Genomic DNA, 15244 nt, shown 5'->3' on the forward strand with positions numbered 1-15244 from the left:
ATGTCGAGAAATTACGCGGTTCGCCTTGTCTCCGGAAACCATGTTTCCAACGTCGTATTGTCATGTGAGATCCCCCAGCTAGTGTACACTCCGATCTTACAGGCTTCTTCCTTGTCATACGTATGTTCTAGACCATCGCATGTCATGTCATGCATCGCTCAAGGACCATCTATATATATACGTTTGATGGGAAAAGCGGGGAAGAGAAAAAAAAAAGAACAAAAAAAGAAATCAGAAAACAGGGCCAACCACCCTTTATATCAGCGCCTGGCCCATGAACATGCTGTTCTTGACCTCGGAAACAACGTCCTTCCTGTCGTCGTTGCCGACGAGGACAATGCCCCGGCCGCGTCGACCCATGCGTCCCGCTCGGCCCAGCCGATGGATGAAATCAATCGTGGTGTGGGGAACGTCGTACAAGATGACGTGCCTGACCGCCACGGTGTCGATGCCTCTGGACGCCAGATCCGTCACCACCAGTGCCTTGACGTTGGCCAGAGAGCGTCTGCCGCCCGAGGTGGGTTCCGGAGCCGTGATGCGCAGCGGCTCCGGCGACGTGAAGGTGCCGAGAACCTCGCCGTGGCGAACCGCCGAGGTGTCTCTGTGCAGGGCTTCGGCGTCGATGCCCTTTGATCGCAGGTAGTCGGCCACCTGCTCCGTCCTTTCCCGCTCGTTGACAAACACCAAGACCCGGCGGACGTCGACCTCGCCCTTGACGGGGCCCTGGTGGACCGCGGCCTCCCTCCCAATCGAGTAGAGCACGTCTGCGCAAGCGAGATCCTTGTTGTTCCGGTAGGGGTCCTTGGAGACGTCGATGACGCCGAGCTGCACCCGCCGCGGGATGGCGTGCAGGTTCGGCGTGGTGATGCGCACCATTTCCGGGTAGTTGGTCTCGAGGTAGTTGTTCAGCTTGCGGGGGATCGTGGCGGAGCAGCACACGAGCGTCTCGAGAGAGGGCATGGCCCGCTCGACGATGCTCGTGGTGGCCGGGGCGAAGCTCCTGTCGAGCAGCGAGTCGGCCTCGTCGACGACCAGGTGCGACACCCGCGACAGGATGTTGGGATCCGAGCCGGCCATGGACCCGAGCAGATGGGGGGTGGCCACGACGACGTCGACCCCCCTGGGACTGTACATGTTGCGCTGGATCTGCTGCGGCTTCAGATCAGACGACAGCACCTCCGTCTTGAACTTGACCACGTGCGACAGGGCCTTGGACACCTTGACGACCTGCTGGGCCAGCTCGGCCGAGGGGACGAGGACAACCACCCTGGGTCGGGCCATGGTGGGATGGGGCTCCTCGAACGGCCTGCCCTTGGGGTCTGCCGCGCCCTGCCGCCGCGCCCTTTCGGCATCCCATCGCTCCCTGTAGGCCCGGACGTCCGCATCCTGCGCCTCGGCCGTCTTGAGCGCATCAATCGCCGGGAGCAGATACGCCAGCGTCTTTCCGGACCCCGTCTCGGCGGCCAGGAGGAACGACCGCATCCCCCGGCTCTTCTGCTTCGGCTCCCCAGGCGCCGGCTGCCCCAGCAGGGCGGGGATGGCCAGCCGCTGCACGGGGGTCGGCTTGATGTCGACCAGGTTCTGGAACAGCTCGTCCGAGACGGCCGCCTTGAGCGGCGGCAGCAGGTCGAAGTGGTCAAACGACTCGTACTGCAGCATGTGGTCCTTGAGGGTGTTTCGCCTCCCGTAGGAGACGGTGGACAGGATCTGCTGCATGCGGAGGGCCTTGCGATCGTCTGGCGTCCTCCGCTCGTCCCACCGCGAGGTCGAGCTTCTTCCGCCCGGTCTTTGCGTCCCGGCGCGGGGGAAGTGGGCTCGGGGCGTCGGGGGCACGTTGGCAACACGCCTGTTCATGCCGGCAAAGGGGCCGTCCACCGAGTGCTGGCGCGACCTGCGCTTGTCGGCGAAGCTTGAGCCGGGGGATCGACGCACCCGGTCGGATAGGACCATGTGCGATGGCGGCGACTTGGCTTGGCGGGAGAGGAAGCGCTGCGCAAGGAGGGACGGCCGCACAACGCCCGGCGCCATCTGGCGAGTTGGGGATGAGATGCATATCAAGCAGACCGGATTGGAGGCCATGGTCCGCGAGCGTTAGAGAGATGTCTGGTGGCCCGGGGCAAGGAGAAGCTGAAGAATTGGAGCCATGAACTTCTCCGTCTTTTGTTTTTCTTTTTTTTTTCCCTTTTTTTTGGGGGGGGGGGGGGGGGGTGGGAAAGAAGGGGGGGTGTCATGCTTCTTTGGGTACCTGAGGCTACCTACTGCACATATACCTACAATGCTGGGGCCACTGCAGCTGTTTTCTGTGGCTGAGCTGTGGCGTGGCCTCTGGCCCAACTTCCCTAGTTTCCAAGCTGCTGCCTTTTTATATATATATAAAGTATCGACTTCTTCACATTCTTCATTCTCGACAAGCTGTCGTCTCCGGCCAGCACCAGACAGACTGGTCCGGACTACTCACCCCTTGGCCATCAAGCCAGTCCCTTGGCTACTTCCCCCACCGTTGCCGGCGCAGCCGTGACGTCGTCATAGCCTGCCGAGCAAAAATACGCCCATCCCAGCCCGCCCTTCTTCGCGTCGGCCAGATACCTCCTCACCAGGCCAGAATCCGCGCGGCTTCCGTCAAACGCCGTCCCCCTGAAATGATGGACAATCACCGCTCCCCGGCTCCTCTGCTCCGCAGGTATGTTGGCCCTGAGCGTTTCCGCGCCCTTGTACTGCGGGCCGAGCGAGCAGTTGAGACAGCTCTCAAACGCCACGACCACGTCGCAGATCTTGTAGTACTCCGCAGCGACGGCCGTGCCAAAGTTGCATACCGTCGTGATGGGCACGCTTCCGAAGATCCGGCGAGCCGAGCCGACGGCCTCGGTCATGTAGCCCAGGTCCGGGGCTGATTCGTCAAAGAAGATTCCGTGCACGGACAGGTTCGCGGCCCTGTAGCTCGACCAGCTGCTCCACGCCGTCACGTTTCCCTCGAGGTCCTCCAGCGAGAAAGTGCAGTAGTTTGTGCGGACGTAGCCGATGGTCTTGATGTTGGAGACGGCGTTGAGCTTTGACACGCCCGTAATGTAGTTTTGGTCGGCGTCGCCGGGCTGGCCCGACAGACCTGGCCCGTTGTGAGGATTGACGACGATGAGCCAGGGGACGGACGGGCTGGAAATGGCTGCGTCAAGCACGGGCTGCCATCTTGCCGCGCCGTCGCCGAATTTGGCGGACGGATAGACGTAGAGAGGGAGGACGACGCCGCTGGATGCTCGGGCGGCGGGCGCGGCGGGCGCGGCGAGCAGCGCGACACGGACAAGGAACACGGCGGAGAGCAGCATGCTATTGCTTTTGTAAAAGTGGTACTGGTAGCTTTTGTTGCTGTTGTTGTTGTTGTTGTCGTCGTCGTCGTCGTCGTCGTCGTTGTAGTAGTAGTTGTAGTAGTAGTCGTCGTCGTCGTCGTAGTTGGGCAAGTCGAGATGAAAGGGATTCTGAATCAGCGAAAAAAGTCACGGATGAGAAAAAACAATCACGTCGAGTTGTTCGACACACGAACATGCCGCGACTCAACTCGACTCCGAGTCTGATTCCGAACCCGAATCAGAGCTGCCCTCTCCCCCTCCCTCCCTTCATGTATCCAACATTGAACCCTCCCGGCCCAAGTCAGCCTGCCAATTCAGCCTGCCGTCATGTGGATTTGGCTTCGGACGTCGACAGGGGCAGGCAGAGATTGCGCGTACGCTCGCTCGGTCATCAGCTGGCTTGGCCTGCACCGCCAATGAGAGAAGCCTCGCCGACTGTTTGTGTGCTCTCTTGTATCACCCTCGGTCATCACCCCTTGCGAGATATTCGACCCATCTCGGCCGGGGTACAGGACGTTCCTCCTCCTTTCCATTCTTTCCACCCTTCAGCCACTCTGAAAGTCACCAAGTCTTCCCGTCGTCTCGCGTCTCAAAATTGCATGGCATGCCTCTCAGGCTGCCCGGGCCGTCAGGGTTGTTTTAGCCTGTGCCTTGTCAAAGCTCAACGTACGGAGTGCACGTCAAACCCCCGACGTCTTCATTCATGTTTTCGTGCGACTGCAGGACGGTCGCTGTTTGGGCTTGCTTCCAGCTTCATCAGCGCTGGCTGATGGCGTCGTCTAGAGATTTCAAATTGTACAATTGCAAGTCTCGCCGAATCGAAGCATAACCCGACATGTGCACATCAACAAGTCATTTCTTTCAGCCCCTTGGCAACGACGTCCATCCCCATCAAGCAACATAATCAAACACTGGCAGGCGCCATGAGCACGCCCCCCATAATCACCTGCCCCTTCCTTATCACTTACCGCGACCCAAGATCTCCTCGACTGTGCAAATCTATATGCTTGCTCATGGCCATGCTTGCATCATCCGCAGTCTTTGGTTCTTCGTCTATGCAAGTCAAGGACACCGCCGATCTCGGGCGACCAAAGCTGCTCTGGGGTTTTCCAGAGTCCCGCTTCCACGTTGGCATTGGACTGAAGGTAAAGTCGTTTCCTTCGAAAGAGTCAAAACTCGATCGGCTAGAGGTTGCCCATGCAGAATGCTGGCCGTCATCCACGCTTGATCGGCCATACACGGTGCTTGACTGGATCTTTCGCAACGCGTCGAGCACAGATATCTTGTCCGAAGGAAATAACACAAGGTTGGGATCGTGAAAGTCTGCATCTTGCATGCAATCATGCTGCCACGGCGCCGAAGCAAACAACCTTGCCTTGTGTCCAAAATAGTCACCTTCAGCGCCGTCGTCCTCAAACTCGTAAGCACCAAAGGTTTCGTGAGCAAAAAGCGGCGTATCAACTTGCGTCTCCATCGCCCTGTCCGCCACCGACTTTTCCCGGGTCAGTATCAAAGAAGAAGGTTTTCAAATTTAGCTACTAAGCCATGAGTGTGAACGTCAGGGTGGAATCATTGATGAAAAGGGGGGAGGCGACGAAAGGGGGACGAGGAAGGGGTATTCCGAGCGAGAGGAAACGCACACTATTCAACACGGCAGCCGTATCGTCAATTTCTGCACCTACTGCAGCAACCTGGCTGATGCGGGTTTCAACTCTTTCTTCTCCATCATTGGTCTTGTCTCGAAGCACGTTGGAAAGCAGAAACTTGGGCCCCGAGGCCGTGATGCTAGGTTGACTGTCTAGGGCTGCAAGATGGTCGCCTCGCTCTGTGGCTTCAACGAGAGGGGTAGGGGCCCGCTCGCCCATGTTGCTCGTGGATGGCACCTTGAGAAGATTGCAAGGCTTGGCGGTGCCGTCGTTGACTATATACGCTGGTCAGCCGTCAACAGATATACAAACGTGATGCAGGCCGCAAGCTCGTTGGTGCAGGTGAAAGGCTACGGACCAATGGTGGCATGTTGATCCAATAACCAGCCATCTTGATGGCCAACTTTGAACCTGTACTGATACTCTTGTCCAAGCTTGACGAAAACGTCAATGGTAAAGTGGCGTTCCCCGGCTTCGTCAGTGACGCAGTGCATCTCCTTGGGCTCCCATTGAGGCTCGGAGAATGACCCGGCTATGAAAACAGGCGGAGCAAGACCAGGTTTCCGGTAGCTTACTGTCACGGTGGCGCTGGCAGTCGACATGCTTTGAAAAGTCAAGCTGGGTCAAAGGAATATGGCCGAGCAAGCAGATGCGCCCTGTTGGAGGGGCTTGGGGGTAGTTATACCGCACTTGCGCAGTGTGTAGGTTGTGGATGAAATTGGCACCCAAAAGCGGAAGCTCAACCAGGGGTTTGTTTGGGTTACGGACAGTGGGACCCTTACCTGAGTTGGATCGAGAACCCGGGTCTAAGTGAGGGCAATAAGCTTTGCTTGCAGGATCGAAGCAAGCCTTCTTGGATGCTCCGGGAAGGGAGGGGGGGCTGCTTTGGGGGCAGAACGATGTATATGAGGAAGCATCCGTTGGGGGAGGGGGGGATGGGGATGGACGGGCAGCGACGGACAGGAGGCAGAAAGCAAATGGTAAGAGGAGGCATTTGAGGCATGTAACATTGCCCGAGCGGAAGGCTCGCTCGGCTTCAGGCTTTCGGCTCGCGCGTTGGGTTGTTGGCGCCGCATGCTTGGAGAGACAAGCAGTCGGTCTGGTGGCATGAGCATGAGCATGAGCATCAGCATCAGCATCAACATCAGCATCAGCATGAGCATCAGCATGAGCATCAGCATCGAGCATAAGAGGTCTAGTGCCAGACTCCAGTGTCGTCGAGTGGTCTAGTCGCTCTAGTCACTCTAGCGCGTGCAACGGCTGGGCCTCTCTGGATCACGGGGTGCCAGTGCCAAACTCGAATCGACGTGAAGCCAACCAGACCTCAGCCTGCCTGGGGCGGTTGCGCTTACCCGCCTTGGGTACTGTCCGCGGTTCCAGCCAAGACAAGTAGCTCAACCTGCTTGGGCTCGGGCTGGGGGCTTGGGCATGGGCATGGGCATGGGCTTGGGCTCGGGCTTAACTTGACCGTGGCCAAGCAAGTTCTGGGAGGCGTTTGAGGGCGGCGGACCCGTCTCAAGCCTCGGAGCAGCAACCAGACCAGTGACCGACCCCATTCTCCACCAGACCCATCCAGCTCATCGTTGATGTTGGGGTATATGGTATATGGGGGGGGGGGGGAGGGGTGGTGAAGGAGGTAGCCTTTTGCGCCCTGCAGCAGGCAGCGGCAACGGCTGCAAAAGTAGCGCTTGCTACATAACCACATACCTACATACCTACATGTAGGCAGCGGGCCTCGTGGTTCAGTCGCCGACTCCCTGCGCGCCGAGCGAGCTTGTTCATTAGCACAAGTCGTCGGGGCGGAGGGAACTCTTGGCCTCTCACCAAGCCAGCCAATGATGATGATGTCGTGGATATGACGTGGCCTGCCACCACTCAGAAAAGATGCGTTTTAGTCTTCATAAACTCGGCGCGGTGCCGTCCGTTGCCGCCGTGGCCATGCTGCATGCCGTCAGGTCCCGTTCCATGGAAGGCGCGCGGGTGTGGTCGAGGCTCAAGATTCGCGTCACCCACTGTACAAGCAGTTGAACAAGCAGAAAAAAAAATGCCTCTCGTTCTGATGGAATTTCTGATGAGATTCTGATGAGATTTCTGGGCAAAGGTTCGAAAGATTTGACTGGAGGCAAACGTCGGACGACGACGATCTCTGGTGGGTGGGGCATCCAGCTGTAGCTTCGTACTCCGTGCTAGCACTGTGTGCAGATTTGGCAGGTTTGGCAGGTTTGGCAGGTTTGGCAGGTTTGCCGCAAAGCCATAATATAAGCCTTCGTCAGTGTCGTCATTGTTGCCGATTGCAACATGCGGGCCAATCTTCAAGGCTGGGCTTGGATTGGCAAACCCCTACCCCCCCAACAAAGCCCGTCGTCCCCAGCCTCGATCGGCATCATGCCTAATTCTCCCCCCGCTTTTGAAGGAAAAAGGAGCCGCGACAGTATGCCGCGTAGGGTTGCTGATGCTGGTTGGCTCCCCACACTTTGCCGCGACGTGCCGCGACGTGCCGCGACGTATGTACCTCGGAGCACAGTTCTCTTGGCACTGTGCCCCTACTGTGCGCAGCGATCTCGCTGGTGGGGCTCCGTCGGTCGCGGACAATCCGACAATGTCGTCACGTTAGTCCGACCCGACCTTTGCCGGGCCTCAAAGCAGTTTAGGAAGCCAAAGTCTGGCCTGTACTTTGCATGCCGATACCCGATGGTCGTCACCCTGACCCCCGAATTGCTCTAAATTCTCCCAGGTACCTATGCAATCGAAACCGAAACCGAGTCAGGGACCGTGTCAAGCAACTGCCGCTTGACTCTTGAGCCTCAAAGACAAGTAAAAGTTGTCTGTCTGGTATGTGGGGCGCAGAACCCTCCAAAATTTTTACTCCAGAGTCCAGGCATCCTGCCCCTGCCCCTGCCCCTGCCCCTGCCCCTATACATATCCTCCATGGGATCCTTCTTGGGATCCTTCTGGACATCTTCCTTGACATCTTCCTTGAGACCCTCCATCCCGTCTGCTTGCGGGCAGAAGCGCTCCTGGTCATCATCATGTCGATTCCTCCTCAACTCATTCGCGTCAAGCGCAAGCGGGTCGACGACACGCCCGTCACCTTTCTCCGTTTGTCCATCCCTACTCCACCTCCCCCTTGCTATGTATTCTCGCCGACTCACGAGGAATTTTCTGCAGAGTTTGACCACGGTTCCTTCAAAAGGCCTCGAAGCGGGAGCAACTGGGCTTACCAACGGCGAGATTCCGTCACCCAGCTGCCGCGACCACAAGGCGAATCAGCTCGGCCCGTCATCCACGTCTCGCATGCCTCCGACGCGCAAAACCCACCCCGGGGCCAACAGCACGGTGCTGCTCAAGCCGCATCCGCGCCAGCGCCAGGCCTTTTGCGGCCTCGAAAGTACCGCGTCTCCCGCAGCACGCTGGCCAGAGGCGGGACGCACAGCCCGAACCCCCACCCCTCTGGCGTCTCCAAGAGGAACAGATATGGCCCGGCCGTCTTCGTCGAGTCCACGAGGGAGGAGAAGAAGACGCCCAGGGCCCGGAACGGCGCCCAGGCTGCCGGCCCTTTGCCGCCGCCCTCGGGAGTTGACAACCATCCGACGACACAGCAGCCGCCGTGGCAAAGGCAGCTCAAGCGGCCAGGACTGGCCAACAGGACTCGCCAAGCGGATTTCCGGCAGCAAACCTCGGCTACAAACTTCCCTCTCCCCGACTCCTTGGTGAATCGTCATGAGGATCAAGACATGGACAGAATCACAGATGACATGAACCAATGGGTGCTGAACGAGCTGGGCGCCAACCTGCAAAGTATGCAGCAGGACAAGAAGCCCACGCGTTTCAAGCCAAAGAGCCCTGCGAAGCGATACCACGAACGTCATCCCGAACCCGCCCCACGCGCCGGCACGGACACCACGATGGACAGACCAATGCGCGATGCTGGCAGTGGTGACAACGGTGGTGACGACGACGACGAAGACGACGGAGATGACGACGACGGTGACGACGACGAATGGGTCATAGACGAGTACGTCCGCATCCCCGCCAACTCGGTTGCCTTGGACGCATCGCCAGCCGAAGTAGGCCTCTTGGTCCTCGACGACGAGGAAGAAAGCCTCCTCTTTTCCGGCTCCGCGCTCGACGACGACGACGAGCTGGCCGAAGATGAGGAGGACGAGAACGGTAAGATGCGGGACCCCCCCCCCCTTTTATGCCGGCGAAATCCGCGGAAACCTTTCCCAAAGCAACCCTGTGCATCCCCCACGGGCAATAGATTGCTCACAGGTCCCTAGCGGAAAACCACTACGCCGCCGACTACCCCGAAGACGAAGCAGACTCGGACGACGAGTACGGACCCCACGCCTACCTGTACCGCCACTGCAACAACTCCGACGAGGAGGAGTACGACGAGAACCTGTATGACGACCAGGACGAAATCGTTCTGGAGGGCGGCGCCGCCGCCGCCGCCGACGACGACGACGACGACGCGAGGATGGCCCGCATCAAGGAATTCATGAAACGCAGCTCGGCACTCCGATGACGTCGCCCTCGCTCGCCCAACGTCCAAGCGACTCGCGTTGCGTTTCAGCAGACGGCCGTTTCAAACACCACCACCCCTAATAATAGAAACCGGCAAACGCACCTGTGCAACGGCGTTTTCCTCGGGCGAAAGCTCTGGTCGCGAGGCAGTCGAGTCTTGCAAACCCCGTGCGCGGGCTCCATCAAAGCTGCAGCCAGGGCCTTTGGTGCTGATGCTGATGCCGATGGTTCGAAAAGAATGCACCTCCATCTGGGGGCAGGCATTTGACTTCCCGGACGTGGATTGTCGCCGTGCGGGGCCGAGAGAACGAAACCCATGTCTAACTTGGTTCATGGTTGGGGCTTTTTTTCTTGCTTCTTTTTTTAAATTTTTTTATCATTTATTTTTTCTTTTCGTAGCTCTATTTGGCCTTGCGATATCTACTGTGTTGGTACAAATTACCCATTGCCCAAGCCCATTCATTATACGCCCAGTCATGGCATTTTCATCCACGTTACGCTCGTGTCCGCCAACATGGCAGAAAAATATGTGAAAAGGCCGCAAATCATACTCATACACGCACAACACAACTTAAAATCATAACAAGGGAAGGACGTGTCAGAAGGCGGGACGTGCCACCAGATTTGTCGAGGTCGCTGATATGCATACTGAAAAGAAAAGAGAAAAAGAAAAGATGCCACATCTGTCGTGAATGCTATTGGGGAAAGAGATGCACAGAAGGGAGCTATGGTACAGGAAGAGGCTTTTCCGCGTTTCGTTTGGTAGATAATTTGTCTTCTTTTTCTGCGCTTTTTTCTTCTTCTCGTAGATTTGTTTCCAAGAGTGTGTGGTGCTTAGAGCTTGAGACGCCGCAGCTCCTTTCTTTTTCTTCGCTCCCGTCTGTCGCGGTATTGCATTGCCCGCTTGGCAGCTTTGATGGGTAGTTAGCGAGTGGGTCGAGCTTGACCAGAGGACAAAGGATAATAATGTGGGCGTGAAGCTGCCCCAAACGTACCCCAATCCTGCGACTTGCGCTTGAGCTCGGCATCAACCCAGGGGTAGTGGATGGCGCGCTCGGGATAGCGCTGTGCCAGGCCCAGCGGCTCCATGGGCTTGTCCTGGCTGTCTCTCTCGCGGCACTTAATGCTGATGTGCTTGGGTTCCAAGTCGTCGTCGTTTTCGAAAATCAGCCACCCGTCTCGATCCCACAGGGGGATGCGCTGGTTCATCCGGTAGTACCACGCTTGGAGGCCCTGGACTGTTCGTTCGGGCGTCCGGCCAAACATGGTCGCAAAATCTTGCCTGATTCGCTGCCACTTGAGTTTCTTGTCGTGCCAAGCGTAGATGATGAAGTCGCCCTCCTCGGTCGTGTATTTCTGGTTGATGTGCCTGTTCTCGCCCTCGGGTGGCGGACTAGGGTAGCCATCCAGGAGCGGAGGAGCCCCGTGGACGTATGCGTCACTCGTGTGGTACGAGGCATAGCTGTCTTGAGCATAGCCGTCTTGAGAAGCGCAAGTCTGCACCAGAGGACCCGACGGCGGAAGAAGGGAGCTTTTTCTGAGGCTAGGAAGAGGAGATGGGGGCGTGTAGGGCCGCGCAACAGGTCCGTATGACCTCGCGAGGGCTTCCACCCCAAGATCAAACTCCTCCAGACTAGGCAGCCTGACGGGAGCGGTAGCAGGACTGTCTACACGAGCAATGCTGCGAAGAGGAGAGCAATCCTCGGAAATGCCGCTGTAGGAGCCTGCGCCCAGGGTTACTTAGCATCGGCTATTCTTCTTCTACTACCAGCAAGGGTCAACTCACCCTCGATTTCCAGTCGCGGGCTGCCCGAGGTCGATAGCGGTGGGGTCTGAGGATGGTTCAAGGGTCTGGGAAGGGTGAAATGCGGGAGCTCGTCTGAGAGTCTCCTTGGCGTGTAAAGGTCGGCATGAGTTAAAGCCCTTATCCCCATCTTGATGTTACCGACAGGCGAGGTCGTGACACGTTCCCGTGGATCTGATAAGGTCGAGTACATTTCCCCAGCAGAGAATATCCTTGCGTGTTATCCTGCCGTGTAATGATAAGCCCCGGAAGAAGTATCCTTTTATATCCGATACTTTGAGCACCTGAACAAGTTAAACAGACTAAACAGGGAGTATACGATGTTGGCTGTCGAAAGGGGCTTAATAAGTAGATGGGGGGTTGGAGAAAGTGCCTCGAATGTGAGGGAGAAAAAAAAGGCATGTAAAGCTTATGAACACAAACAAGGATATATAAATGAGCAGCTTGCTTAAGGAGTCAATGACACAAACACGAGGAGGAGGGAGGAGAGGGGTGCCGAGTTCTTGTACTCCATGCAAGGTTGTCGGGACCCTGGCGATCGGAAAGAGTCTGATGTCTCGTCCTAATCCACCATGTTTCTTCTTTTCCACCAGCACCTTGACCAATATGACCATGTCCGAAAGAGGCAAAGAGAGTAGGACAGGCGATTGTCTTGTTGGTGGAGGAAGGGGGGGGGGGGTCTGTGTGTCCGCCCCTGCGCGACCTGGCAGCGAGCAAGACCCAACTTGTCGAGGAGTGCGGCTGGTGAGACCAAGAAGAGCAAAAGATGACATAAAGAAACGAAAAAAAAAAAAAAGAAAAAAAAAAGGAAGGAAATAAACAGACTAATAAATAAGTAAATAAATAAATAAAAAGCAGGGTGGCTTCACCGTGCAGAAATTGACGTGAGCGGTACCTGCGGCGCCGGAGAAGCAAAAAGGAAGGAAAGCATCGATAAATCTGACACTCAAGTTGCACAGTACGGGCAATCCGAACCACGGGCGACGGGAGCCTCGACTCTTGTTCGCTCTTTGCCTATGCCTTTGCCTGGCCTTGCCCTGCCCTGCCCTGCCCTGCCCTACCCATGCTCTGCAGATACGCCGGCGCCTCTTCATTACATGGGACCGTGTACTTGCGTCGGAGGCATCCATCGCATCTCATCCATCGTATCCCATCCATCGCATCCATCCGGGCTGGAGACTAGTGGCGGGGTATAGTTGACCGGGGTGGGCGGAGGAACAATAGAGATATTGACATGGCTTAAAGTCCGTTGGTCGTGCATACAACAACAATTGGTGACTGGGTCCAGAAAAAAAAAAGACAAATTGCCAATCCGCTCAAGGACCTTCAAGGATCCCAAGGATACCGAATCCATGCTCGGGCATCTCGACAGAAATCGAGGCTACTGATGCCACAACCGCCCAGGTACGCGTTGATGGGCTCCAAGCAAGTCATGTCATACGCGAGGAAGTTGGGACTCGGGACAGCCCATAACCTAGCCAAAGGACTGCCTGAGCCTTCTGTTGTATGTTGCCTGTTGCCTGTTGCCTGTTGTTTGTCCGTTGCCCGTGGACTGACTGGATGTTGGTCGTGTGGAGAAGGATGGGTTTAGGCTACCACCTATAATCGTCTTGGATAAAAGGTGGCTGACCGACTTAGGCTTAAACGATGGCGCCTTGGAGCCAAAGACAAGCTAAGGCGACTTGCGACTTTCTCTCTCTCTCTCTCTCTCTCTCTCTCTCTTCTTCTTCTTCCCATTGTCCTCGATATTTGATGCACGCCACTTGGCACGATGGCTCGCTTTTTGTTGCTCCAGGGCCGTCACAATGCCGACCAGGCAAACCAAACCCGTCAAAAAAATGGATACCACGCTTGCCACTCCATCGGGACCAAAGTTTGACTGGCCAACAAGTCCGTTGTTGGCCGTTTGCGGCACACCACCTCGGTAGGGAGGATTGGTGGGCGAGGTGTGGACAAGGCGTAGCAGCAAACGAACGAAAATAGCCTCGACTGCCCTCAACTGCCCTCGACTGCCTGGGGGGCCGGGCGCGACAAGAAGCGCACACGAGTCTGGGACGTGCTGCCGCGAATAGCGAGCTGTGCAGATTGCGGGGGCGACGACCTGGAGCGAGCGTTCCGAGTAAGCGCAGCTGATACTTGAGCAGTCGTCCATTGTTCATTGTTGGTTTCAACTCGCGCTTGACCCTTTGTAACAAGTCGACAGGGCGGCCATCGATGCCACCAGCCAGCGACATGGTGGATGCGTTGGGTGCCCTCGGACTGCCCCAAGCTGTAGCAGCGCATGAGGAAAAGGCGAGATCCAGGCCGGAGTCTGTGATCCATGAGGGTTTGTAGTCTTGGCTTGTGGGCTCGGTGTGGTTCCCGTGGTTTCTGCAATGGCACACTTTTTCTTTTTCCGTTCCCAGGTGCGGCGGTTTTTTTTTTTTTTAATCCTTTTCTGGAGTCTGTCTTATGCAGAGGGAACGCAGAGTCGCAGCAGGGTCGGAAGGATGGGGCTTGGCTTGACTTGATGGAGATGTTCTCCAACAGGAAGAGGTCCTTAGCTTCGTGAGCGATCTGCACTCGGGGTGATCCCACTTTTCTTATCGTGAGTTACTCTTTTCCTCTAGAGGCTAACACCGGTGTGCCCACTGCCCACTGCATGGCCGTTTGATGCCATGGTCCAATGTCATGGTCTAACGAGGCAACTCCCTCGAGGAGTTGACCAAGTGGGGAAGCAAGCGAGGAGAAAATAACCGTCCATCCAGGGACCATCAATGATGACTCGAGCTACAGCACAGCAGGAGGGCTCGGGAGTCATGAGTGCGTGCTGTTTGCTGAAAGAAAGCCAGAGCCAAAGCCAAAGCCGAAGCTGAACCCGAAGCCGAAGCCGAAGCCCCTTGCCTGGTCGTCGTCAGCGGACAAGGTTGAGCGAATAGGTGGGCGCTGGCTGAAGCTAGCCGGACAATTTCTGAGTCCTGACGACATTTGTTTCTCTTTGTCCATTTTCTTTCTGTATATTTCTCTTCCTTTTTCTTCCTTCATTTCCTCTCTTCTCTTCTCCTCTTCTTTTCTTTTCTCGTTTCCTTTCTTTTTTCCCTCTTGCTTCCCGATCCTAGGGGAGGGAAGGAGGGGGTCCACTGTCGAGGGCAAGGTGATGTTGGATGCAAGGTTTTGCGCCAGGGGCAAGGAGCGGCTGGAGCTTATTTCCTTTGCAGTCTCCGCCGAACCTGCCAAGCAAGTGGATGGCAAGTTGCAAGTTGCAAGTGGCAAGTCGCACCTGCCACACCTCCAGCCTGGCGTAGCAGGCACGCTAGTGCCAATCTGTCGTAGTGCGACAACAGTTTCCAATCGGCCCACCTGAAGTGACGCCATCAAGGTTTGGTGCGTCGACGAGTCAACGGCGCCGAGGGGGGACATCGATCCATGCCTTGGCTGCCTGCACGCTTCATCGATCTATGGGCTCCAGGGATACCCGAGGTACTAGGCAGTTGGCAGTTGGCAGTTGGCAACTGCGTTGCTTTGAGGGGGATGCTAGAATTTTCGATGCAGAAGGTCTGGCTAGATTTTCTGGCGGCACTTTGCCTTAATTTCTTGTCGGGATTTCCCCCCTGAACTTGCAACTCGTGTTGTACTAGGCGTGAGCAGTCAAGAACAGGAAGCGGCAGAGGTCTCAACTCATACAACCGCGACCGATCTGGCGCTTCCATCTCACCACGCTTCAACCGGACGATACAGGCTAACTCATCATCTCTTTGCGGCGCCCCAACCATGCTTGCAGTGCCCCATTAGAGGGCTGGACGAGTCCTTTTGCCCTCGTCGACGCTCTCATCCAATTCTACATGTCTCGGAAGTGGTATATATCGGTCTTTCAAAGTCAAGTCAGGTTTCGCATGCAATGGCCACTGCCATATAGAGACACCAAGACACCAAGATACCAAGATATC

General features: G+C 56.7%; 6 protein-coding genes across 6 annotated transcripts; 1 reads left to right on the forward strand and 5 right to left on the reverse strand.

The window, feature by feature from the left end:
* Window positions 1-255: 255 nt before the first annotated feature.
* On the reverse strand, window positions 256-2079 carry UV8b_03659 (uncharacterized protein; the record flags this gene model as incomplete). The annotated part of the gene is made up of 1 exon (XM_043141157.1): window positions 256-2079. The coding sequence occupies one exon, from the start codon at window positions 2077-2079 to the stop codon at window positions 256-258; it is 1824 nt and encodes a 607-aa protein (XP_042997091.1).
* Window positions 2080-2468: 389 nt separating this feature from the next.
* UV8b_03660 (uncharacterized protein) lies at window positions 2469-3537 on the reverse strand (the record flags this gene model as incomplete). The annotated part of the gene is made up of 2 exons (XM_043141158.1): window positions 2469-3470; window positions 3532-3537. 2 exons carry the CDS (start codon window positions 3535-3537, stop codon window positions 2469-2471), a joined length of 1008 nt encoding a protein of 335 aa, XP_042997092.1.
* Window positions 3538-4305: 768 nt separating this feature from the next.
* UV8b_03661 (uncharacterized protein) lies at window positions 4306-5589 on the reverse strand (the record flags this gene model as incomplete). Its single annotated transcript, XM_043141159.1, has 3 exons — window positions 4306-4833; window positions 4982-5262; window positions 5346-5589. 3 exons carry the CDS (start codon window positions 5587-5589, stop codon window positions 4306-4308), a joined length of 1053 nt encoding a protein of 350 aa, XP_042997093.1.
* Window positions 5590-8016: 2427 nt separating this feature from the next.
* On the forward strand, window positions 8017-9515 carry UV8b_03662 (uncharacterized protein; the record flags this gene model as incomplete). Its single annotated transcript, XM_043141160.1, has 3 exons — window positions 8017-8086; window positions 8156-9157; window positions 9268-9515. 3 exons carry the CDS (start codon window positions 8017-8019, stop codon window positions 9513-9515), a joined length of 1320 nt encoding a protein of 439 aa, XP_042997094.1.
* Window positions 9516-10348: 833 nt separating this feature from the next.
* Window positions 10349-11511, reverse strand: UV8b_03663 (uncharacterized protein; the record flags this gene model as incomplete). Its single annotated transcript, XM_043141161.1, has 3 exons — window positions 10349-10425; window positions 10510-11238; window positions 11301-11511. The coding sequence occupies 3 exons, from the start codon at window positions 11509-11511 to the stop codon at window positions 10349-10351; spliced, it is 1017 nt and encodes a 338-aa protein (XP_042997095.1).
* A 1479-nt stretch (window positions 11512-12990) lies between these two features.
* Window positions 12991-13470, reverse strand: UV8b_03664 (uncharacterized protein; the record flags this gene model as incomplete). The annotated part of the gene is made up of 1 exon (XM_043141162.1): window positions 12991-13470. The coding sequence occupies one exon, from the start codon at window positions 13468-13470 to the stop codon at window positions 12991-12993; it is 480 nt and encodes a 159-aa protein (XP_042997096.1).
* Between the last annotated feature and the right edge of the window lie 1774 nt (window positions 13471-15244).

Source organism: Ustilaginoidea virens, chromosome 3 (assembly GCF_000687475.1).
Source record: "Ustilaginoidea virens chromosome 3, complete sequence".
Taxonomy (NCBI): Eukaryota; Fungi; Ascomycota; class Sordariomycetes; order Hypocreales; family Clavicipitaceae; genus Ustilaginoidea; species Ustilaginoidea virens.